The 23,691-nt window shown below is 50.2% G+C and overlaps 2 protein-coding genes across 2 annotated transcripts; both read right to left on the bottom strand.

The window, feature by feature from the left end:
* Positions 1–703: 703 nt before the first annotated feature.
* Positions 704–11,631, bottom strand: LOC310922711 (ferrochelatase, mitochondrial). Its single transcript, XM_083883457.1, has 10 exons — positions 11,573–11,631; positions 10,377–10,496; positions 9,880–10,028; positions 6,336–6,470; positions 5,976–6,082; positions 5,205–5,303; positions 4,987–5,094; positions 4,488–4,652; positions 4,027–4,086; positions 704–3,795 (listed from the first exon to the last, which is right to left on the bottom strand). Exons 2-10 carry the CDS (start codon positions 10,472–10,474, stop codon positions 3,661–3,663), a joined length of 1,056 nt encoding a protein of 351 aa, XP_083739583.1. The 5' UTR covers positions 10,475–10,496; positions 11,573–11,631; the 3' UTR covers positions 704–3,660.
* A 4,118-nt stretch (positions 11,632–15,749) lies between these two features.
* LOC310922706 (asparagine--tRNA ligase, cytoplasmic) lies at positions 15,750–22,992 on the bottom strand. The gene is made up of 15 exons (XM_083883449.1): positions 22,913–22,992; positions 22,171–22,253; positions 21,910–21,975; positions 21,710–21,802; positions 21,448–21,537; positions 21,243–21,321; positions 20,831–20,901; positions 20,494–20,580; positions 19,401–19,622; positions 19,099–19,298; positions 18,791–18,926; positions 18,085–18,198; positions 17,554–17,685; positions 17,251–17,382; positions 15,750–17,105 (listed from the first exon to the last, which is right to left on the bottom strand). Exons 1-15 carry the CDS (start codon positions 22,953–22,955, stop codon positions 16,974–16,976), a joined length of 1,680 nt encoding a protein of 559 aa, XP_083739575.1. The 5' UTR covers positions 22,956–22,992; the 3' UTR covers positions 15,750–16,973.
* Between the last annotated feature and the right edge of the window lie 699 nt (positions 22,993–23,691).

Here is a 23,691-nt window from a genome sequence, read left to right as displayed (position 1 = left end):
CTGATTTACAACTAAATCCCTTGCCCAGGTTGTGCTGCTGGAGACAAGGACTTCTACACAGGATGGGAGACACAGCACAGCTCATTCCATACTCAGGAATTTGCTCATGGAAATGGAAAAAGAAACGGGGCCAAGCAGGAAAGCAGGTGGAGAGTGAGCCCTTCAGGGAGAGGGAGGGAAGGAAAAGTGTTTCCACACTGTCAGAGATTGGTTTGGATTCAAACAGGACACTGCTGAAGTTCTGCCACGCTCACAGAGCCAAATCCCCACTCAGAGGTAACATAGCAAAGCTTGGCCTGGGATTCCAGAAGAAAAGCAGCACCAGCACTGCTCTCCTCCAGATTCCCCACCTCCCTTTGTGATGGGTTTGCATCCTGCTCTCTCCCATCACAGCCCAGTCACCAGAGCTCACTAATGGATCAGCTCGAGTATCCAACATCTCCAATCCCTGCTCCAGAAAATAATCAATCAAACACTTAATTAGAACATGGGCAAGGAGCTGCCCAGAGAGCGCTAACAGGGAACAGAATAAATTATCCGTCACAGGTGGGATCCCATAGCAGGGCAAATCCCCAATTCACCCTCCTCTCCAGCCTTTTCAGGGGGTGAAACTCACCCCAGCCTGACACCAGAGGTGCAGAAAGAACTCCAAACACCAGCAGGAAGGGCTCTTACAAAGACACACAGCTCAGTTATTTATTAAAAAAAAACACCTTTAATTGGAATTCCATCCTTATGGCAAATGTCACACAGTAGGATTATCCCAATTTGCTGTGATACATCAAATGGAAGTCCTTGGTCAGAGTGAAATGCATATGTTGGGCTAAAAGCAAGTACCTGTACACATCTGGCATTAACAAAATCCGAGGAGCTGCTCTGTCTTGCAGCTTACACTTGATGGTGATCCCCAGGCGTGGTGGGAAGAATTCATTGAGCTTTTGGGTGCTCCTAGGGAGACCCTGGCCCCACTGAACTCAGCTGTGCCACCCTCCTGTCCAGGGGAGGCCAGCTCTGACACCATCCACACCCCTTCTGGTGTCACAGCACCTTTGGGAAGCTCCCACCTTCTCTGAAATGCAGCCAGGACCGAGGGACAGGTTAGAAAGAAACTCAAGAGAGAAAAATTCACTCCATAATGAAAAAAATAAGCCAAACTTAAACGGAGTGTGAAAGCAGGAAAACAACCTCACCCCTTTACTTCCCATTTCTTCCCCCAGGACACCACAGACTGTTCCAACTCCTCAATTTGCAGTCGATATCCCAAGGCCAGAGCTCCAAAGTGCTGGAGTGCACAGATCCCCTGCCCAGCTGACTCCTGGGGCAGGACAGTGACCCCCTGCCATCCCCAAAGCCCCCCGGGGCTCCAGGAGGGCTCAGGAAGGCACCTGCACCATGGGATTCATCACTCCTCAGAAACCTTGGTGAAAAGTCCCCTCTGACAGCAAACAGCACCACCAGCCCCATCTGCTAAAAGCTGGAAAATTAAGTGATTTCTACATGATGGTGTAATAGCAGCAACGGAGTAATTATCTCACTTGTGGTTACAACACTCGAAAGTGAATTTTAAGTACCTTTTATTACTGGGGACAAAGGTAATGCCTCAGAGTCAGTGCCAGCTAATATTTTCAGGGCTCTCTCCAGTATGAAAATGAAAAGCCATCTGTATTTATAACACCACAAGGTTCATATGAAGTGAACCTTGGCTTTCCACACTTGTAAACGTGGTGGTCACAGCCTGGACCACCTGAAGGTCCACGTTCCCTCCAGCTGTGAGGAAACAGGAGTGAGTAGGAAGATTTGCCAGACCAGATTGTTTTCCACTGATCCCTAAGTATCACGCAGAGGAGTGAAACAGAGAAAGTTCTTTGTCCATTGAGAGGTGTAAGGCCAGTGTTCCCAGACATGCTGGACATTTGTGCTCCTTTTCCTGCCCTGGCAGTGAGCAGAGCCCAGGGGGAGGAGGGACAAGAGAAGCTTCTGGCTCCCTGCCACTGAAACAGGCACAGGCATCAAGGGTCAAGGAAGACTTCTTTCTGTGAGGGACAGGGTGCTGCAGGAGGTTCTGGCACTGAAGGAACCTCAGTCTGTCTCACCCTGGGAAGCAGGTATGGCAGTGGAGCAAGCAACTCTCCAGAGGTATTGGGGATTTACTGCACTCATCCATTCCTCCAGTACCCCCTCTTTAATTCCAACACCAAAACAGAACAAGACAAACCCCTGATGTACCACAAGGAGCCTCTTCTCTCTTTAAACACCCTGTTCTCCAAAGACCAGAGGTCCAAGCTGCTCGTGCCTCGTGGTTACCTGAGCAGATCAACCTGGCTGAGCAGCAATGGCACCTGCCTGCCAGCCCCCAGCAATTCCCAGGGCCCAGCCTGCAGAGCCCAGGCCCTGCCATTTCAGTGCTAAGGACATCAAGTAAAGGTGTGGCCCCCAGGAGGTGCCAGCAGGGCACACACGTCCCCCTCAGGGCCACGGTCACAGCTTTGCTCCCGCCCCAGGGGCAGGAGGGGACCCTGGGGCCACCCTCAGTGCCAGGCCCTGCCCAGCTGGGCCCTGGGGGGGCTGGCAGCCTTTGCAGCAGAGCCCCAGCACTGGGCGCCTGTTCTCAGGATCTGCAGTGTCAAACTCTGAATTGCTCCTGACTGATCATCTCCATTTAAATAACAGCAATTAAGCCAGATCAATCCTACCCATGGCACTCCACAGGTATCCCACTAAACCACAGTAATGTGGCACAGTAGAAAGCACAGAGTGGATCTATAAACCTCCTGGAGAACAAGCCTGACTTCCTAGATTTACTCCACCAAACAGAAAAAGCCCTTTTTAATTAAAAAAAAAAAAAAAAAAATAAAAAAAAAAAAAAAAAAAAAAATTTAAAAAGCCGTTCTGCTTAACAGATAAGCCAACATGTTTCCACACATGCTCCTGGCTAGACTTGAAACATGCAGTTTGAATGGAGCAAATTCTCCAGTATCACCCAGGCAGGCTAATTCCTTTCAATTTATCCTCTTCAAATACTTTCCTGCAGATAATGAAAATGTTTTTCCTAGAAAATGTAAACAAGTTTTGTGCGTTCTACTATCCCAGTTAAGCCTTCACCAGAAGTTTCTGGCAGGAGAAAACCAAACCAAAACAAACCAAAGCCTTATCTTCATGTTCTAAAAAAACCCAAAAAACCCAAAAACATATATATACACACATTATTAAAAAGCATTAGAAGTCACTTGATCTCCAAAGTCTCCAAAGCCAGCTGCAAAGTCCCTCAGAGTGTGCTGGTCAGACTGCACCTTAAGCCAAACCAAAAGAACTGTACCTTTGACCTGTACAAGTTAATGCACTCGTGACCCCCCTGCATACAAAGAAATCCCTGCATAGAAATAGAAGCTCATTGTAAAAAAGCCATGGAGGTTTTCCAGTGCGTTCTGCTGGGCTCACACTTCATCCCATCGGGGCTGGAGGACACGGGATCCCCTCACACCCAACAGGATCAATGCCCTTATTTCCCTACTTCTACAACTCTTCTCAAACAAAGGAAAAGGAACCCGAGGTCAGGTTCTCCGTGCTGTAACAGGGGATAACAGCACTGAGCCCCCCAGTAACTGTGTGTGTGCTGGCAGGGCTGGCCTGGGCAGTGTCCCCAGGGCAGGGGACAGCAGCTCACAGGGGCTGGCTGCTGAAGAAGGCCTTGCTCTCCCGGCAGACGGGGTTGACGCAGAGCGGGCAGCACAGGGTCAGCTGGCGGGAGCACACCTCGTTGGACTGCAGGTGGGAGCACACCAGGTCAGCCAGGGCCTGCAGGGCACAGGGAATGGTCAGAGGGAGCAAATCCAGCTGGGCAATCCCCCCCAGCCCTTCTGACACAAGCACACACACACACTGCGGGGCAATAAACCCCTCTGTGCTGGACACTTTAGTTCCATTTCTGCTCTGAAACTCAAAACATGTCAAAAACTACCTGAAAACATCCACACTCAGCAGGAAACACAACTGCAAACCCTGACAGGCAACCAGCATAGCACATACCTTGGAGAACAGTGGATTTCCATTCAGAGACTCTGCTCTTCTGATGTTTTCAACTCCACACTGAAGCAAAAACAAGGAGGAAAAAGTTAAACCTGTTAACCTGATCCTTCACTTGGCAGCCTTCAAAATCTTCCCACTTCATTCAGAAGCTGCCCCAAAATGACAGGATTAAATGCAGTATCAAGGTTTTTAGTACAGCAAAAATTACTGTGGGGCAACATTACATTTTGCTGCCAAAAATCATTCATTCTTTTTTAGCAACATTTGTAATGGTTTAAAGACCTAAATCTAGAAAGACAACCTCCCACCTGTTTTGTGGTTAAGCTAGTTCAGATTAATTTTTTGATTTACAGGAAAATAAAGCTAATCCTAAATAATACTGCAAGAAGCAACTACAAAGCAAATCACAGCCCAGGAGAAATAATTTCAGCAAACAGGGACCAAACCCCCAGAGCACTCACCTCGTTGGCTAAAACCTGGGCATACTCAATATCCAGTTCATACAGAGTCTCAATGTGGTCACTGGTAAATGCAATTGGGACCAGCAGCATGTTCTTCTTTCCTCGCTGGCACAGCCCTTTAATGGTCTCATCTGTCTGGGGACCAAGCCAAGGCATTGGTCCAACCTGGAACAAAAAAGGCAGAGATAAAGGAAAAACACTCATTAAATCATTCTTACAAAGAACCTCCACATTTCCTAAGGCAGGGTGACAGACAAGGTTATGGATGGGATAGAAACAGTTATTTTTATTTCCCTGCTTTTGGTTGTACTTCTCACTTTCTCCACTGAATGTCTAATGAAGACACAGTTCCCATCATTACATCTCAAAGGAACAGCACCTGGGCTGGCCTGAACGAGACTGAATAAAAGAGCTGGAAATGTAAATAAAGGTGTATTTTTGCACAGGGTATGAATGACCCTACACAGGGCCCACCCACTCACCTTCCCTGAGCACATACCTTGGACTGCCACACGAGCCTGTAAGGGTTGGAGTAGTTGAGCTTCTCCATGACCCTCTGGACAGTAGCTCCCACCTCCTGAGGGTAGGGATCACCACGGTTCACCACCTGCAGCACAGACACAGCACGCCTGGGTCAGCAGGGAACGCTCCAGGAAGGGCCAGACTGGCCTGGCACTGCCCAGCTGTGTCCCCACACCCTGCCCTGGGGTCACTCACAGACATGGGCAGCGAGTGGGCTGAGAACAGGATCACCACCTCTTTCCTTTTGTCTGGTGGGAACAGGTTCAGCTCCTTCTGGATGTGATCAGCAAAGCACTGCTCAGGGAAACAGAAACAAAGACCTGAGTCAGGAACACCGGGAGACATCCCTGCTCCCAGTGACCCAGACAGGCAGCTCCCATGTTCCATGCTGGTTTAAGAACTCCCAAATTCCCTCAGTGTGCACAACACTCAGGCAGTGTGTCCAGGGAGAGTTCCACCCCACCTGCCTGCAGTGTTTGCTTCATCTGCTCAGCAGAGAGACTGCAAACCCACACGAAAGGAAAGAGAATAAAGGAGAATATCTCCCTGATAAAGACCAAAGAGTCATTTTCTCTGGAAAATGGCTTCCCTTCACTGCTCCTGCCATAGCCAGGAATTACTCTTTGCTGGCAAACCAACATAATCTCTGTGTGTGCCTATCACAGACCTGCTCTGAGCAGGAATTTGGACTAATGGCCTGTAGAGGTTCCTTCCAGCCACCACCATTAGGGTAACACCACCCAGCTTTTAAAACAGGATGTGCACAGTGGTCACTTTCACATATTGTCTTGCCAAAGCATGGGCCATGAAATAAATAACCCTCCTCCCATAATTTCAGACATGGTAGACAAAACCCATTTCATCACACAGCTAAAATGCACCCTCAGATTCCTGTTATCCTTCCTCAGTATCTTTTTCTCTATGTTAAAAGAAAATATATAAACCTCCAAGCCTTCAGATCCACACCTGAATGAGAAGGGGATGTGTGGGCCATCGGTCAATGATGCTCCACTTCATCTTTGGCTTCTCCCCCTTCTCGTTATAGTAGCGATAAATGGCATTTAAACTGCTTCCTGAAACACAGAATTAACAACACAAGTTCAGCCAGGCCACCAGCAAGCTGTCAGATTGAAACAGCTTGGCAGCAGGCTATTATCATATTTTAAACTGCTCCCTAATTAAAATGCAACCGTAAATCAGAGCTAGAGTCTCCAGTGGGAACAATCCTATCCCAGCCCATACCATGCACGGTCTGATCGGGGTTCAGACGATTCACCCACATTCCCAGTCACGTTCTTGGAGCCCCAGTGGCTGCTCAGGGCTCACCTGTGGTGGAGCAGCTGTACTGGGGGTACTGGGTGAAGGCCACAGCCCTCTGGATGCCGTCCCTCTCCATCTCCTCGATGGCCTCCTCCGTCAGGGGGTGCACGTACCGGAAGCCGATGTAGTACTTGTGGGGCGCTGCCCGCGACACAAACAGCAGAAAAAGGTGAGGATAATTCACATCAACACAGCTTTACACTGACACAGGCAACAGCAGCCAGCCTGAAATTGCTTGCTGATCATTTCCCAGCTATTTTCATAAAGCACTGTCATATAAGCCCTTTCTTTGGCTGAGCAATTTTCTGGTTCCTCACTTGGCTGTGATTAGAATTTAAAAGGGATATTTACATTATTTGCATCTGCAGAACATCACTTGCCTGCTTCTCCTGCATTCAGCAGAGGCATGGACAGAGCCCTGGTGTGTCACCAGGCAAGTCCCGATTTTAAGGATGTAATGGTAAAAAGTGTGGCTATAAGAAGCTAAATGAACACTCCAATCCCCTCACAGCCCCAGCTGCCCTCCCTGCCCAGCACTGCCCCGATGGCACCCAGACCCCAAGGACCAGCACCACTGTCTGGGGCAGCAGAGCAGTGAAGCAGGGACATGTGCTCTCCCATTCTGATTTTGGAGGGGTTTTATAAAAAGCTTCACGGCTTTAACACCTAATTTTGGCAGCAATATGATTCTCCCTGAGGGTTTCTCAGGCTCCTCCATTTTTTATCTCTTATCTTTTGGGTATCAGCTTTGGGAGCATGGTTTGGTTGGGAGAAGGGAGGCAGGCAGGGAGGGGAGGTTTGCTGTTTGGTTTTTTTTAAGTGGAGGACAGAGGTTCTTAGGAGAACAAAAGGAAAGTTTCTTTTTCAGGGTTTCCAGGTCAGTGGCTCTGAAATAACATGTAGCAGGTTTCTGAAGGAAGCAGATGTCCCGTGCTTGGGCTCCGCTCCATGCATTTATGCAGGATTCAGAAAACAGGTTTAGTCAGCTCCAGTTCTCTGCAGGAGGCAGCGATAGCATAGTGTTAAATTGATTTCTGAAATAGCAAGGGCTCAAGAACAGGGATCGGCTCTACTGTAACCAGGATGTTATTCCATGATATTGTTTTAACTAACTGAAGTATAAAGCATAACTTTGCACAGGTGGTGGGGGGAGAGAAAGGGGGAACCCTGGTAGAACACACAGGCCCTAAAAGAATAAAGTTAGGTCAGGAGGATCTGTACCGATATAATCATTAGTATGACACATGCTAGAATTGTCAATTGTAATATCAGTTTGGTAATTAAATATGATTATTTTCTCCAACCAGAATCTTGAGCAAGAATCACACAGACCATTGTTCCTCGGGATAGAATCAATGGAACAATGGGGTTTAATGATTAACATCAGTCCTTATGTAACAAGAAAGGTATAAAATTGTATTCATTTTAGCATGTTGGTGAGCCGAAATTTTGGGTCGTCCGAACTGGACGCTCGGCTCCCAGAGCTCTGAAATAAAGCACCACATACAATTTCGGGATTGTGTGTTCTTTCCTCAGCTAACAGCAGGGGAGCTCCCAGCTGGGAGCAGCAGCAAAGAAAGGCCCAACTTCAGGAAACTCTTCAGCCAGTAACCTCATTAACATCTTTGAATGGCATTACAGACAAAAGTCTGACTAACCACAGCAGGGACTGTAGGAGTTTAACCTGGGAAGGGAAATTCAGGGAAGAGCATGGCCAGCCTGGAAGCAACACCCTGGCAGTGTCAGGTTTTGTTCAGGACCACGGGCAGCAAAAGAGAGATGCTGGTGTCTGTACACAGGCTGTATAAATAACAGTGACATCCTGCCCTGATCTTGGCTTGGATAGTCAGTTCCCCTCCCAGCAGCTGGGGCAGTGCTGTGTCTGGATTTATGATGAGAGCAGTGCTGCTGACACACTGAGGTTTCACTTCCTGCCCAGACCAGACCAAGGCAAAAATGACCCTAAAAGTATTTATTTTTTTGCCACATTTCACATGGTAGCAGCACCTCCTGCCAGTTACTCAAGAAGAGGGCTCAGCACTCCCAAAGTGCTACCTGTGAGCACACCACATTCCCAAATGCTGCCTGCAAGCACTTCCAACTGTTCCAAGCTGTTCTGAAGGAACACGGTGCTCTGCAAGGTCACTTGGGATGCTGAAGGAAATGGCTGGCAGTGCTCAGCACATTCTATTGTTAAACTGCAGCTGCTGTCAAGTAAAAAAGAAGCCTCCAGAGGAGTTATCAGGTGGGAGAGGTGCCCAGAGAAGGGTGTGACTGCACAGAGAGTAGTCACCAAACAAAAGCAAGTGGGAGTGGGACACTGGGAAAGGCAGATAAACCTTCCCAGCCTTATCTGCAGAACCTGCTGCTGACCCTTCAGAGGCTGCTGCTCCAAGAACCCTCCTGCCTTGGGTGGCACAGCAGGCCTCAGGCTCTGACTGTACCTGCAGGGACCACAGCTGGAACTAAGCTAGGCAGTCACATCTGTGGAGAAAGGTGATGTGAACATCACCTGAATGAAGGCACCAGTGACACACCACGTTCTGAATGGATGAAATAAATGTGGTTCTAGCCTCCCAAGAATGATGCTTTTAACCTTCCAGACCCTTCTAGCAGTCCTTTTCCTCTAGCCCTTTCCTAGTCAAGCCTGAGGCACACGCCACAAAGAGCTACAAAACTGCCTGGTAGCAGGACTGGGATGGGAAATGGGTGCAGATGCTTCTGTGAATGCCCTTTCATGCAGGGCTGAGTGGCACAGGCCACCCCACACCAGGGTGGGCAGCCAGGGATTGAGCTTCAGAGGGATTCTGCCACACAGAGACAGGGGAGGAAGGCTGTATTCATGTTTGAAGTTTTCTCATCATGAAGGAGTAGCACAGAGCATCTCCTTCCACCCCAGCCGAACTGCCCAGCCTTATCTCCTGCTGTGTCCCTGGGTGGGGCTCGCTGCTATCATTCAGCCATGCCCTGCACTGCCTTGTCTTTCCTGAACATGTCCTCCTTTCAGCCCTGAAACAGCTGCTGAGAACACCACCCTGATCTCCTCCCACACCTGCCTGAGTCCTCCACATGGAATACATTCCCCTTTCTGCCCATCTAAGCCTCAGCCACTTGTCCTCAGTGCAGGTTTCCTCAGGCTCAAGCAGGGCTTACAGGGCAAGGCACGGTGCCTGGCAGTGCCACACACCAAGGGAGAGTGTCTATTTTACATATAAAATAACACACTAAGTGTCTTATTTTCACGTGTCCTGGCACCTCTCTTGGGACTCCCGAAAACAACACACTCTATCAGTTGTCCTCCCATGACCACAGGAGAGACATGTAAATATGTAAATAAAGGTGTATTTTTCGGAATCGGGTAATTCCCTGAGCCCAGCCTTCAATAACAACCTTACAATGAATGGAATCCTGTCTGCACTATCTTTGCCATGACTTCCCAGCAGGCAAATCCACCCCACCCACAACGAAAGCCAAGAAGCCAAAGCTGCTTTGCAAGCAAACAGTTCCAAGGCAGAGAGCAAAGCCCGCAGGAGGCTGAGCAGAGCAGTACCAGTGTGAGGAGACATGCTGTCCAGCAGCTTCACCATGCCCTCTCCCTGCACCGCTGTCCACTTCTTGATGGGGGAGCCCCCGCCGATCCTGCTGTACTGCTCCTGGATCTTGGGCGTGCGGCGCTTGGCGATCAGCGGGGCCAGTTTACTGCAGCATCGACAGGGATGTGTTAGAGCACAGCCCAAACCACCCCTTCCCAGAGCCCTGCTGCAGCAGGCTTTCCCTGGCACCCTCTGCAAACTACAGCAGAGCAGCATGGTTTGTTTGATGTTGTCTTCCAGCACCCTTCCCACACCTCCATCTGCAACTCAAACAGAACCACCATGGCACACCTACTACCAGAGGGGCTGTAGCACTGTCTCCTGCACTGACTGCTCCCAGGATGAAGCAGTCTTAGGGAATGCTGCTCCCCACAAGAGGTAAATACGGGAGCCTACAGCTCAGGCAGCAGCACCCAACACCACCTGTACCACAGGAGATCCCAGAGCTCCTCACTTTTGCACTGGAAGGGTCATTAGATCTCTGTCCAGGAAGAGACGCAGCAGGAAATCGTGGACGTCATCCAGCCGCTCCGGGCCTCCCATGTTCAGCATCAAGATTCCAGTTTTAGGTTTCCTATGGAAACAAGAGATACTTCAAATCCTAGTCCCACTGCTTTTATTTTTGTTATGATGACAAAACAACTAGTTTATCCTCCTGTATTTGTCTTTTGCAAAAGCAGCTCCTGTTCCAAGGCTCCTCCTGCTTATGTAAACACTTGTGCTAGGAACAGGAATGGCCAGACACAAGTATCTACATGATCTTTGCTTCTTTAAAAACTAACCACTTTGTAACACAAATTTAGCTTGAAATAAACTAAGAAAACTGTCTGGCAGCTGCTGGCTCTACGGGAGGTTATAAAACAGGGTCTCAGCTGTGGATTCCAACCAAACCAAGCAACAGCTTCCGGGGAAAACAAATAAGCCACTCACACAAGTCTTTGTCTTCGTTACTGTAGGGACACATCTCATCTCCTGCAGCAGTGACAGCAGCAAGAAGCCTTTCTACACATAAATTCATTGCAGGGCCAGTTGTGTTTGGGTTGGGTTTTTCCAGAATGGATTTTCTATCCAGGTGCACTGTTGTAAGGATAAGGTCCCACAGATGGTGGTAGCAGCAGCAGCACAGATGGTGGTATCAGCACTTACAGAATGGCTGCTGATCACAACTCTCACCCAATTTCCCCACGGAATTGTTTCCCTTGCCCAAGAGAGCCCACAGACCAGGACCTCTCCCTTCCCCAGTAGATGATTTAGATTGCACAGGGAGCTTTGCCAAAGTCTTACAACAGGGCACTGAGAGGAGCCCAGGCCTGCCCCAACATTTCGAGACCTAAACTTCCATTCCCCTTCTGCTGGAGCATGTATCAGAAGGCTGCTGAATAAAACCCAGGAGTCAGGAACCAGAACTTCAAATAATAATGACAATGAATGTCCTTCCATTGCTCCTACACTGCCTCAGGCCCCACGTGTGCCCCGGGCTCAGCGAGCCCTGCAGGAAAACAAGGCAGTCCTTGCCCTGCAGAACAGAGAGCACGAGGCCAGGGGAGTGCAGGCAGCAGATAAACAATCACACACACACAAAGCACACCAAGACCCGTGGCTGCCCTGCTTCTATCAGGGAGAGGCAGCGGCCCAGAGCCCCCCACCTACCGCTCCTGGGGCTGGATGTGGGGCTTGGTGTTCTCGGTCACGGCGGCGGCCGTGGCCTGGCCTCTCCATCGCACCAGCACCCGCAGCTGGCGGCAGCTCCTCAGCACTGCGGGGAGAGAACAGCTCTGACAACCTGCCCCTCAGCACCGCCGAGATAACAGCCCTGATCACCCGATAGCGCCGGGCTGAGGGGCTCCTAATCCCTCCACAGCCACACAAACCCACTCCCAGCGCTGTCAGCTCCGCATTTTCTCACTCAAGCTCCAGGTCCTGGAATCAAAGAAAGTCAGGAAATCACAAGCTTCTGCCCTTCTTTGAACACTCTATACTTACAGTTCTGCAGATACCAGACAGCAACCAAAATCCAAACCAAAGCCTTGCTAATCTATGAGTTCCAATCATAACTCCAAAATAACTGGTGACAACAGAGCAGAAGCAAGGGGCTGACACTGAGGGATAAGTGTCAGACTGTGTAACTCCTCGTGGCTCAGGATTTCCACACCAGGTCTGCAGCGTAGGTTAGACATCTGCTCCTCTTTGACCCTGTGTCAGGAACACTGAGCAGCTCCAGAATCCACTTACCAGGAGACCTGGGCCACCTTCTTTCTCACTACCCAGCCAGGTGATGGCTATCAATCTGGACTTCAGCAGGAAGTCCAAACCCCAGGACTTTACAAGCCTGTGCACATCCACCTCCCTCGCCAGCTCTCCTGGAGCTCCCTGAGCCACTGGAAAGGGCTCTAAGGTCTCCCTGGATCCTCCTGGATCCCAGCTCTCCCAGTCTGGCTCTAGAGCAGAGGGGCTCCAGCCATCAGAGCACCTCTGTGGCCTCACTCCAGCATCTCCACATCCTTATGCCAGGAGCCCTGCAGCTGAACACAACCAGATTATCCTTAAGGTTCCTTCTAACCCGTTCCATACAATTCCATGCTGGTTACAGCCTGCCTTTTCAAAGGCACGCTTAGCTCTCCTTAGAGGAGTTAATTGTCACTACACGGTATTCTGTCAGTGCAAAAGCAGTGTGAATTGCTCATGGTGAAATAAAAAAGGTTAAATTCTGCATGCCCGTCTCTCGGGCAATTGTTCAGGGCGACATTTCCCCTGTCAGACCGCGGGAGCTCAGCAGCAATTGAGCCCCAATAGCACTGAGCTCTCGGCAGCCGACCCACCCGCTGGGAAGAGCATCTTACAGCTCACAGTTCTCTAATAACCTCCTGAACAGATGCTGAACGGCCTCAAAACCTGCTGAAATCAATGGCAACGAAACGCATCCTGCAAATCCAGCCTCTTATTCAGGATTATGAGTGCGTGGCTGTGGATGGATGCCTGGGTCTGCACTGATACAAAAGGCTGCAAACTAAAGAACTTCAAGCGTCGCTGATGCCTGAAAGGCTCTTTTCACATACTTTTTTTTTTACTTCCAGTTCTTAGGTTATTACTTTCCGAGGTGCTGACACTATATGCCAGTTATAGAGAACAATAAAAAGGGAAGTTTCAGTGGCTGCAGTGGTACTTCTGCAGTGTAAGAACACAGTTGTTTTTGGCACAGGGTGGCAGGACAGTCCCAGGCTCCCCAGGGAATGGTCACGGCCCCAAGGCTGCCAGAGCTCCAGGATCACTGGGATAACACTCCAGGCACAGGGTGGGATTGCTGGGGTGTCCTGTGCAGGGCCAGGAGTCGAATCAACGACCAGGAGTCCCTTCCTGCTCAGGACATTCTGCAACTGTCTGACTTAACGTCGGGTTTATGCACGATTCCACCTGCACCATGAAGGACACGGCACAGAACGGGATGTGCAACGAGGATGATCCCAGCCTGATGGAACATTGGTAAAAGGGTTCTTATATATGTTTTAGAGGTGGCCCTATGGCACTAAAGCCTAAAGCGAAAATCGGGGTGGGTAAGCACGGGGCGCCTCCCGGCAGGGACACGAAGCGAGCGCTGCCCGGCCCGGGGGGAGCAGCGGGAGGACAGCGGGGCTCCCATCGCTCCTGCAGCCAACCGCCACACACACAAACGCTGTCAAACAGAAGAGCGGCTCGTGTGGAACTGAACTCCACAGAGGGTCAAACACACAAACACACGGGAGATCGGGGCGAGGCTGAGGCTGGCGGGGCAGAGGCGCGCTCTGCCTTTGAGACCCCCGGGCAGCCCTGAGGGGAGCCCCTGCGGGGCGGGCCGGGAGCCCCCGCGCCCGCAGCGCCCGCAGACCCCTCAGGGCAGCGGCGGGAAAGGAACCGCCATCATCCTGCGCGCCCCGGTACGAGCCCGGCCCCGCCGGCCCCGCCGCGGGTCAGCGTTATGAAAGGCGCCGCTCGGGCGTTGTGTAACGCGGTGCCGGCCGTGCCGCCGCGATCCCGCCCGCTCAGCGCCCGCGGTGTCCGGGCAGCCCTCAGGCCGCCCGCCGTCCCCGGCCCCCCGTTCCCGCCATGGCGGCGGCGCCCCCACACTCACGGTGACGCCCGGCGGCGGCGGCAGCGACAGCCATCTTGGCCGCCCGCATTCCCTCAGACAGCTCCGACACCGCCCCTCGCCTTACACCGCCCCGGCACGGCCCCGGTACCGCCTCGGCACCGCCCGGGTACCGCCCCGGCAGCCGCACGGCGGAGGGGGCGGTCCGGGAGAGCGGGCGGCGGGCCTGAGGCGGGTGTCCCGTTAGTGGCGCTGCCCCGGCTCCCCTCCATAGTCCTGTGGACTCTCACGGCCTGAGGGTGAGTAACCCCCGCTTTGAAGTCACGCTCAAAACGTTTTAAAACTGCAAAATCTTTTTAAAAGAGATTTTAAATGTCATCGTAAAAAATGCTGGGGGCTTTCTCAGCGGGCTCTGATGAGGATTCGGTTCTGCGCCCCCTCAGACACTGGTGCAGGAGCACAGAGCTCACCCGGTAAGATCCATTCTCAGTAAAAATTCAGGCACTGGAAAAGGTTGCCCAGGGAGATAGTGAAGTCACCATCCCTGGAGGTGTTTAAAAAGCATCTGGATCTGGCACTGGGTGATGTGGTTTAGTGGTTTAGGAATTCCAGAGGTAGTGCTGGGTTGGTGGTTGGACTTGATGATTCTATGATAATGATACTATAATTTAAACAAACACCACAGCACTTATCCTGCACATGTGGGTGGTTTGTATCCCATGTGTCCAGCTGCAGTTTTGGACAGCTCATGGAAGGGCCAAGGGCAGAGCCGGCTCTCGGTGCCAAGGGCTGGCAGCACTGGGCTCTCCTCAAAACTGCCTTACAAAGCAGGCCAGGTAACCTTTAACATAGATAAATATAAAATATTGCATGTAAGGAGTGGTAATCTAATCAAAGCTAAAGGACAGTCATCCCAAAGCTGCCAGGGACAAGGCTGAAAGGTCCTGAAACCAGTGCTGGCAGCACAGTTTGCCAGTTCCTAATCCAACTGCCAATCTGATTGTCTGGAGACAGTGGGAAGGAAAATGAAAGTGAAGATGAGGAAAGATCCAAGCTCTGATTGTGCATTTTCTTCTCTTCTGCAGGCTTGTTTTTCCTTTCTAATAAAAACAAAACGAGGTTCTCATGTGTTCCAAGCAGCTGCAGCATCTTTCCCAGATCCCACCCCACCTCTCTCCAGCAGCTGCCGAGGGAATTGCACAGCAGCCTCTGGTAAGTTCCACAGCATCTTTCATCCGGTCACCTTTTAAGCTCCTTATCTGATCTGCCTCTTCCATGAGCACCCTTCCTCTAGCAGCTCTCCTGATAAGGAGGCCTTTAACCTTTACAAAGCAGCTCAGTCACGTTTAAGGACTGAAAACTCATCCCAAACAAGGGATGTTTTTCTAGAAGCGTCTTTTCCTGACACTTCTCCCTTCCCATCACTTCAGGCACTAAAAGGCAAGTATTTTATAAAGTCTTTACCTGGTGCCAGGCTCCCCCAGCACTGCTGCCTCACAACCTTAGTCAGCACCACACTGATTCTCTCCAGCACATTTCTCTGGGCAGCTGAGGGGTGGCCCCTCCACAATAAAAAAAAAATCATGCTTTTAAGTTAATTAATGGGGATTTTGTTTAAAAAGGGAAGAAAGCTCATGCCAGTTCTTGGGATACGTTTACTGCACTTGAAAATTCCCATTTCCCGGGTTTTTGTCCACACTGTATCACACAAGTAGCTCCAAAGACTCAGTAAAATAACCAGGCATTAATGTCAAGCACTGCCTCGCACACCAGCTTCTGTTGCTGTAATTTATTGGTTGCTGATTTAAACCAGTTTGTATAACATGCAAAATGAAGAAAACCAATCACTTGTTACAAAAATATGGGTATCCACAGCTCAGCAATTCCAGGAGTGAATGGCAAATCCAGCTCAAGTCCCAGTGCAGGTGGCAAATGATGCACCTACCTTTCCGTTTCTCTCTGGTAAAGGAATTGCTTTACGACTAAAAACAATACAGATGACTCAACACATGAAGTATTCCATTATCCCTATCTGATAAATTGATTACAGCCAGGGAAGCTGCTCAGCTGCAGTAGCACAGGGGAACAGGGAGCTGCTCTATGAACACACCTCAGCGTGGTGTGGGAAAGCACTGCTGGGACTACAGTCTGAAAATCCACCGTGTTTCAGCTGTGGGTGAAACACGTTTCTCTGGGTGTCAGTCGGGGAGCAGAAGGCACCGGAACCCCCCGTGCCCAGGAGCCCCCAGACACGTCCAGCTGGGTGTGCATGGACCCACGGCAGCGCTCCAGCCACAGCTCTGGGGAAAGGGAGCAAAGCCTGCCTCGCCAGCAGCCTCAGCACTGCTGAGCAATAAATAATCTGAAAAAATACCCCAAAGCCCCAGACCCAACCCTCCTCCCTCACAGCGGAATTCTGTGCACTGTACTACACACCTTGCTACTGAATCAACTCAGAGAACCCCCATTAAAACCAGCAGGAGCTAAAAACGTGCAGTGCTCAGGGTACTTATTCCCATTTTTATGCTTTGTTCATGTCTCTCCATACCATTCTCATGGGCACTCACAGGGAATTTCAAGAGCTTGAACTCCTGACTTCCCCAACAAGAAACCCCAAAAGAGAAGAGATTAAAGCAAATTTAAAAACAAAATGATCAAATGCCCAGCATATTTTAAGTCACAGAAGTTTAAAAGCAGAAGTGTATCTTGTTTTTTAAATGACAACTTATCAGGATCTTTGTTTTGTGATGACTCAAGAGCATAAATGCACCTAAACAATTTTTCTAAGGCTTTTTCCAGTTAATTACTAGCATTTTTGTTTTAAAAAAGTGGTTTTGGGTTTTGTCCTTTTTGCATCCTAACTTGGTATTTGAACTAGCAACAGGTTGCAGGAAGTCTTGTGGTCAGACAGGCTGTAGTACAGCAGCGTGTATCGTTCTTTCCCAAGCATCAGCTGCTCAGTTTTCCAGGAGTTTTCCCTAAGGATGGCTAAGGTTTGCAGCGCTGGACAAAGCGTGGATAGAGACAGACATCTCGGATATGGTGTCTGTTCAGAATCCAGGTCAGGAACCGCTCCAATCCCAAACCGTATCCTCCGTGAGGGCACGTACCGTATTTCCTCTGTGAAATTCAGGGAGGGGATGTTACACATTTTCCTGTAATTCATACTTGCAGTAACACCACCAGAACCAAACCAACCAAGCCCTCTCAGAGGGGAGAAGCCCCATGCCTAGCCCCAGCCCAGCAGCCCGTGTGCTGCACTGACCTGATCCGTGTACCAGTAGTAGGGTGTGGGATCGATTCCCTCTCTCTTGTAGCCCTCGAGCAGCTCCTCGCTGTCCCAGATGCGCATGGAGCCACCAACAATCTCACCCACGTTGGGCATCAGCACATCCACCTGCAGCACACCACACTTAGTGCAGCTGCTGCTGCTGCAGGGGAGCACACACGGCCCCAGCCAGCCACGCCAAGGCACCAGAACAAAACCCAGCAAGGATTCTCCAAGGAGTTTCCTGGAGAATGCCCCACTGCCCCAAGCCACCCCAGCAGGCAGAACAGAAGAACTCACAGACTCGGTGAGGCGCGAGTCGTCGCTGCAGCGCTGCATGTAGAAAGACTTGATCTCTGCAGGAAAGCGGCACAGCAGGATGGGCTCGTTAATGGTGTCTGTCATCAGCCTCTCGGGGGCCTCAGGAATATCCTACGGTTAGAGAAGGTTCTATTAATGCTCAGCACCAAAACTGCTCCCATACACAAGTCCCACACAAAGCGGGCATGAAACAAAGACAGTTTCATACCACACATGTCCATCCTAATGGACCTAAATTCTTAAAACTTATTTTAAAAAATCTATTCAATTAAAATCTAAGTCTCCCCAATATATGAGAGAAAAAAACAAAGGGGAAAAAAAATCCTGGCTATGCTGTTAAGATCTCCTGAGCTCCTTCAAACAATGCTCACATGCTGGAGAAGTGTGGCCAGGGAACTGATGACAGGGGACAACACAGGTTTTTATCCCAGTGTTGAAGGACATCAGGTCAAGTCCCAACCCACAGCTGCATTCCTACATGACATTACTCCACCTCCCAGCAGGATGTACCTCCCCAAACTCATAGTAAGTGCCATCTTCCTTCTTCACATCATGTTCCTTCAGCCACTCGATGGCTTCAGCATAGTTCATGCGTCGGAAGGGACGTTTGGGGGGCTGGAAACCCTGTGGACAAGAGCAAAGACAGCACCACTTTAAAAGGGATACTTTTCTAGCTGATCAGCACATCCACAACCCTTCCCAGCTCACACATCATCAAATTATCACTTAAATGAACAAATCAAGCTCAGTACTACAAAGCTAGAACCAAACACAACCATCTCAAGCCCAGTAAATCTCATAGATCACCTGGGAGGAAAGATAAGTATTTCTAGAGCTTTAGGGCTCCATGTTTCAGGGAAAGAACTGAAACACCACTTGTTTCATCGCTCCCTCATGCTCCATCAGCAAGTGCCAGCCAGTCAATATCCCATCTCTGGGATGGAGGTTTTTATTCCACTGGCATAGCACACACTTCCATAAATGCTGGCACAGTATTGGCTTCTGGAGCATGCTAGCAGGGAACATCTTCCCCCACAGTTCCCTGCTTCAGTCATTACCAGCCTTGCAGATTTTTCATTCTTATTATGTTTAATATTTTTCTTATCATTATAAATAGTAACTAAGCTCACAGCCATGGCCTGCATGTCCCAAAGAAATGTGCTGAATAGGAAAGGCTTAGAATCCTAATTTCTTGGGTATTCCCATTGTTGCCTACCGGGTTGAGGTCATACAGTAAGCTTGCTGCAGGTGATTTCAAGACTCTGTCTACGACATCACACACCAAGTTCTCCAGACGGTCCAACAAATCATCAAAACTTATAAAAGGACATTCAGCTTCAATGTGAGTGTACCTGAAACAGAGCCACACCATTGCAAAGTCACGTACAAACAACACATCTTTAGCTGTGAAACAAACTAATTTAAAAAAACCCACAAGCCAAGCACACACTTTGAACCCCTTTGACTCCCACACTGTAAAGGAACTCAAAGTGTTTAAAAAGAAACTGGAACAAGTGTCCATACTCTGCCAAGTGCCTGCGGGTCCTGGACTGCTCAGCCCTGTAGGACTGAGCAATACAGAAGACATCTCCCAGAGCTGGCAGGCAGGTCTCCAGGTAGAGCTGGGATGACTGGGTCAGGTATGCCTCTTCACCAAAGTAATCCAGCTTGAACAGGGTGGAGCCTCCCTCCACCTGCGTCTGCACTAAGGTTGGTGGTGTGACCTGTTGGAGAACGGAGCTGTCACTGCCTGGGTGAAGAACTGAGCCCATGGACGAGTCAGGGCACCAGAGCAGTCCCTGGCTGACCAGGGAACACACACTTACTTCATAGTATCCGTTGGCAAAGAAGTGATCCCTGAAGGCCTGCACGACCATGGAGCGCACCTTGAAGATTTTGGACATGTTCTCGCCTCGAATCATCATGTGCCTGTTGTTGAGCTGCACGTCCACCTCCGAGTCCTCGTTGAGCAGATTGTCAGCCCCTCCTGCCGGGGCCAGGCCGATGAGCTCCCAGTAATCACAGCTCAGCTCGTGGCCTCCTGGAGCCTGCCAGTGGAGACAGACACTGGGGAACAACTCCACTGCCTGCCCCTTGCATGTCTTTGCACAAGGGCCTGGAGTTATGGGACAAGGGGGAATGGCTTCCCATGGACGCAGGGCAGGGCTGATGGGATATCAGGAAGAAATTCTTCCCTGTGAGGGTGGGGAGGCCCTGGCACAGTTTGCCCCAAGAAGCTGTGGCTGTCTCACCCCTGGAAGTGCCCAAGGCCAGGCTGGATGGGGCTTGGAGCAACCTGGGATGGTGGGAGGGAGGTGTCCCTGCCCATGGCAGGGGGTGGCACTGGACATAGAGCTCTAGCTGTAACGTCCTTCCAAACCAGTCTGTGACTGACTTCTGCTCTCACCAGCGCCCCCGTGTGGGTCACAGCTGCCTTCCAGCCCTAACAAACTGCATTTTTAGTTAAATCACGGCATTTTCAGGGTAGAAATGCAGGTTTTCAAATGCTAACCCACAGACTTTTGCCAAAATGTAATAGTAGGGGCTCACATTACCTCATCTTAGGTCGATCCTACAAACACATCTCAGTAAAAGAGATGTGAAAAAATTCTTAGCCTGAATAAAAACTGAATAAACCTGTTAAGGAAAATGAACCCATTTCATTTATTTAACACCGTTCTTCATATTATACCCTAGGAATTGTCTATCAGTGGAAAATCGTTTCAGGCAGAAGCAGAATAGTCACACAGTTCACCTATCTCACACTGAACAGTGGGTGACAGCACAGCTTTGGGAGCTTTGTTCTTTTTCTAGCCCTAATTCCCCCTGAAATAATCCAGTGATTCCTTACTTCCTGCCTGTACTTCTCTCAGGACACCACTGAGGGAGGAGGAGGAGAAGGCAGAGGAGCTCCTGTACCTGCTTGCCCTGGGGCAGGAGGTTCAGTGTGCCGTACACCACCACGCTGCTCTCCGTGGACAGCACCAGCCCGTTGTAGCACTGGCACTGCAGAGACAGACAAAGGCACAGGTGAGCAAGTTTTTGTTCCTGACTTTCCTATGACATCTACTGGAGTCACACATTAGCACACAGTCACTTCTGAACAGCTCTCACACTCACAAACTGCAGTGGGAGGACATACAATTCCATAGTAACACAACTAGGTTCAGGGGAGCTTAGCAACATCTACATAAGAGAAGACCAGATGAGGTATGAACTGTTCAATTAATGACAGAACACAATCATCACAACTTACCAGATCATCAGAAAGGACACACTGAAGGAACCCTGTGCCATCTCTCAACACAATAAACATCAGGTTTTTCCCTAGTTAAAAAGAGAAGGAATTTGGTTTCACTCTAAGCAGGTGCTGGTTAGCTCCTCATTTGGCAGCATTAGCTTAAAACACTGAACAAGTTGAGGAAATTCTGCAGGACTAGCCTCCAAACTGAAAATCCCATAGGATTTGAACTAACAAATGTCTGTATGCCCACACATCAGGGGGAATTGTCAGTGTTGCAGTGATCATTAAGATCAACCAAAGAAGGCACCTAACTGGTTTAAAAATTTGAGACCAGGTGCTGTCAGACTCATTCTGTGTCCAAATCCTGAAGGTCACTGTATTTGCTCTATCTCCCTGCATGGGCTCAGCAATGCTCATGCTTTACCTTGCCTCCGTAACCTGTGGATCCAGCCAAAAATCTTCACTCTCTGCCCTCTGTAAGCCTCCAGAGCATTGATCTTCACCTGTGAGGCAGGGAATAAAAGCCATCAAATAGGGGAATGGGTCACCACCTCCTAGAGCAGCACAATCTCTGTGCTGAGCAGATGCCCTAGCACAGACCATGCACCAAGGCACAGGATCATACTCACACATTTGGGCTCTGGAAGGCTGGGATCATTCTTGATAACAACCTTCTTGGCTTCCTCCAGGTTTTTCTCTCTTCTCAAGAGATCTTCTGCCTGGTTTGAAAAAGTAATTTACTAAATAGCTGTAGCCAGGCTAGTTGTAAATAACATGTGAAACAATGACACCAGGGAGGAACAACCTGCAGCTTTTTTGGAGGGGCAGGAATGATGATGACACCGTAATGTTTCTGGGAAACAATGGTGCTGTGTCCCTTCTGCAGCCTACCTCCTTCTTCTCCTTAGCTTCATTTTTCATTTGCTCCCTGTGCCATAGCTTTTTGACATTCTTCATCTGTGATTTGGAAATGATGGCCCATCTCTAGACAGTTCAAGGAGAGAGCAAAAGACATCAGATTACACTGTATCCCTTCACAGCAAGAAGCAGTAAAATAATTCCCACTAGGAAACCCTTCAATGCCACAGCACCTCGTTTTCTTTTTGGGAATCCACATAAATTGTAGGAAATGGCTCTTTTCCTGCTGTCATCAACGCCTAAAAAAGGGGGGAAAACAACCAAAATGAACCAAAATCATCCTTACAGACCCTGAGCAGGCACCTTGCTCCTGCTCAGGTTGCAAAAACAGGTATGAAACTCACATTTAAAAATACAGGGGCCATCACACAGAACACATGCCCCAGAACATATTCCACACTCTGCCAAACAAAGCAGATGTTTTCCACACTCACCTTCAACACAGTTTTGAATGGTTTCTTTTGTGTCCCATCACCAGTGGAGTCGTTGCCCTCTCGTTCAGACACATACAGCTCTTCTGGGATACATGATAAATACGGGCAATTACTCAAATAAAATCATGAGAAAGAAACTGGACACACACAGACATGTCTCTGCTCACTGCAGGGGGCTGGATGAGGTGACCTTTAAAGGCCTCTTCCCACCCAACCCTTTCTATTACACCAGATCTTGATGCTTATCAGCAGTGATAAACCTTCAAAGGTACCTTCAAAGCTGGTCAATCAAAGTAAGAACTATTTCAGATATTTCATTTTTAAAAAAACCAATCCATGCAGTGTGTTCGCTAAAATCTCAAGGGCTCCCGAGGTACCGAACCCTCGGCAGCCACTGCTGCCCATGGGGAACCAGATGGAGCAGCCCTTCCCGGGACCAGCTGGGTGCAGGTAAGCGGGGGGACGGGGCCTGGGGACCAGCCAGGGCAGCGCTCGGCTCGGCCACGGCCGGAACCGAGCGGAGAAGCGCAGCCCGGGGAGGGCCCGGTCCGGCGGGCCCGGCGCTGCGGCCGCTCCCGGTGCGCCCCGCCGGCCGCAGCGCTGCCGGGCCCGAGCCCGGACCCGGATCCGCCCGCACGGCCCCGCACGGGCCCCCCGGGACACCGGCACGGACAGAGGGTGCGGGGGACGCGGGGGACGCGGAGGGGCCGGGGTGCGGGGCCCGGGACCCCCGGGATCTCACCGAGGGCCAGCGCCGCCGTCCTGCCCAGCACGTCCCCCGCCATGGCCGCGGCGCAGGAAATGCATCACGGGCGGGCTGAGCCAACGCGCCGCCGCCTTGCGTCAGCCAGCCCGGCCTCCCTGCCCTGCCCGTCCTCCCTGCGCTGCCCTGCCCAGCTCGGCCTCCCTGCCCAGCCCGTCCCCCCTGCGCTGCCCGTCCCCCCTGCCCTGCCCTCCTCAGGACGTGCTGACACGCCAGCGAGCCCCAGCCGGAGCCCAGCCCCCGGACCCATTGCAAGGAAGTATTTAGACTTTCGGATATATTTATTTGCATTATACTTCTGAAATGTACATTCCATTGAATGAGAGCTGTAGGTCGGAATTTTTACTATAAAACCATTTCAATAATTAGCTTTGGTTCAGGAAGGGGGAAGTAGATAAAAGTGAAACATTTAAACACCTCGACTTGAGTAAAGAATGTGCAAATGTAGAGAGACTCATAAAAACACTTTTTACACTATAAGGCACCAGCAAGGGAAATACATTCCAATGAAAGTGACTGGTTTCCAGTTATCCATCACTGACTGTGTCCAGAACTGAAATGAATAGCTTGTGCCAGCTCCAGGGGCAGCTTCCAGAGCTGAGATCTGTCCTGATTTCTAATCCAGTCTGATACTGGCTGGAGTTTATCACCAAAGACATCTCAGCTCAGCTGTGACAGCTCCAATGGGAGCATCCAGGGCCCTCTCCAGGGTTGAGCATCCCCTGTGCCATCATGCCTGCACAGCTAATGAAATGGAG

Source organism: Zosterops lateralis (assembly GCF_965231275.1).
Source record: "Zosterops lateralis genome assembly, chromosome: Z".
NCBI lineage: Eukaryota > Metazoa > Chordata > Aves > Passeriformes > Zosteropidae > Zosterops > Zosterops lateralis.
The sequence above is the reverse complement of the archived record's forward strand: the minus strand, read 5'-3'. Positions and strand labels throughout refer to the sequence as shown.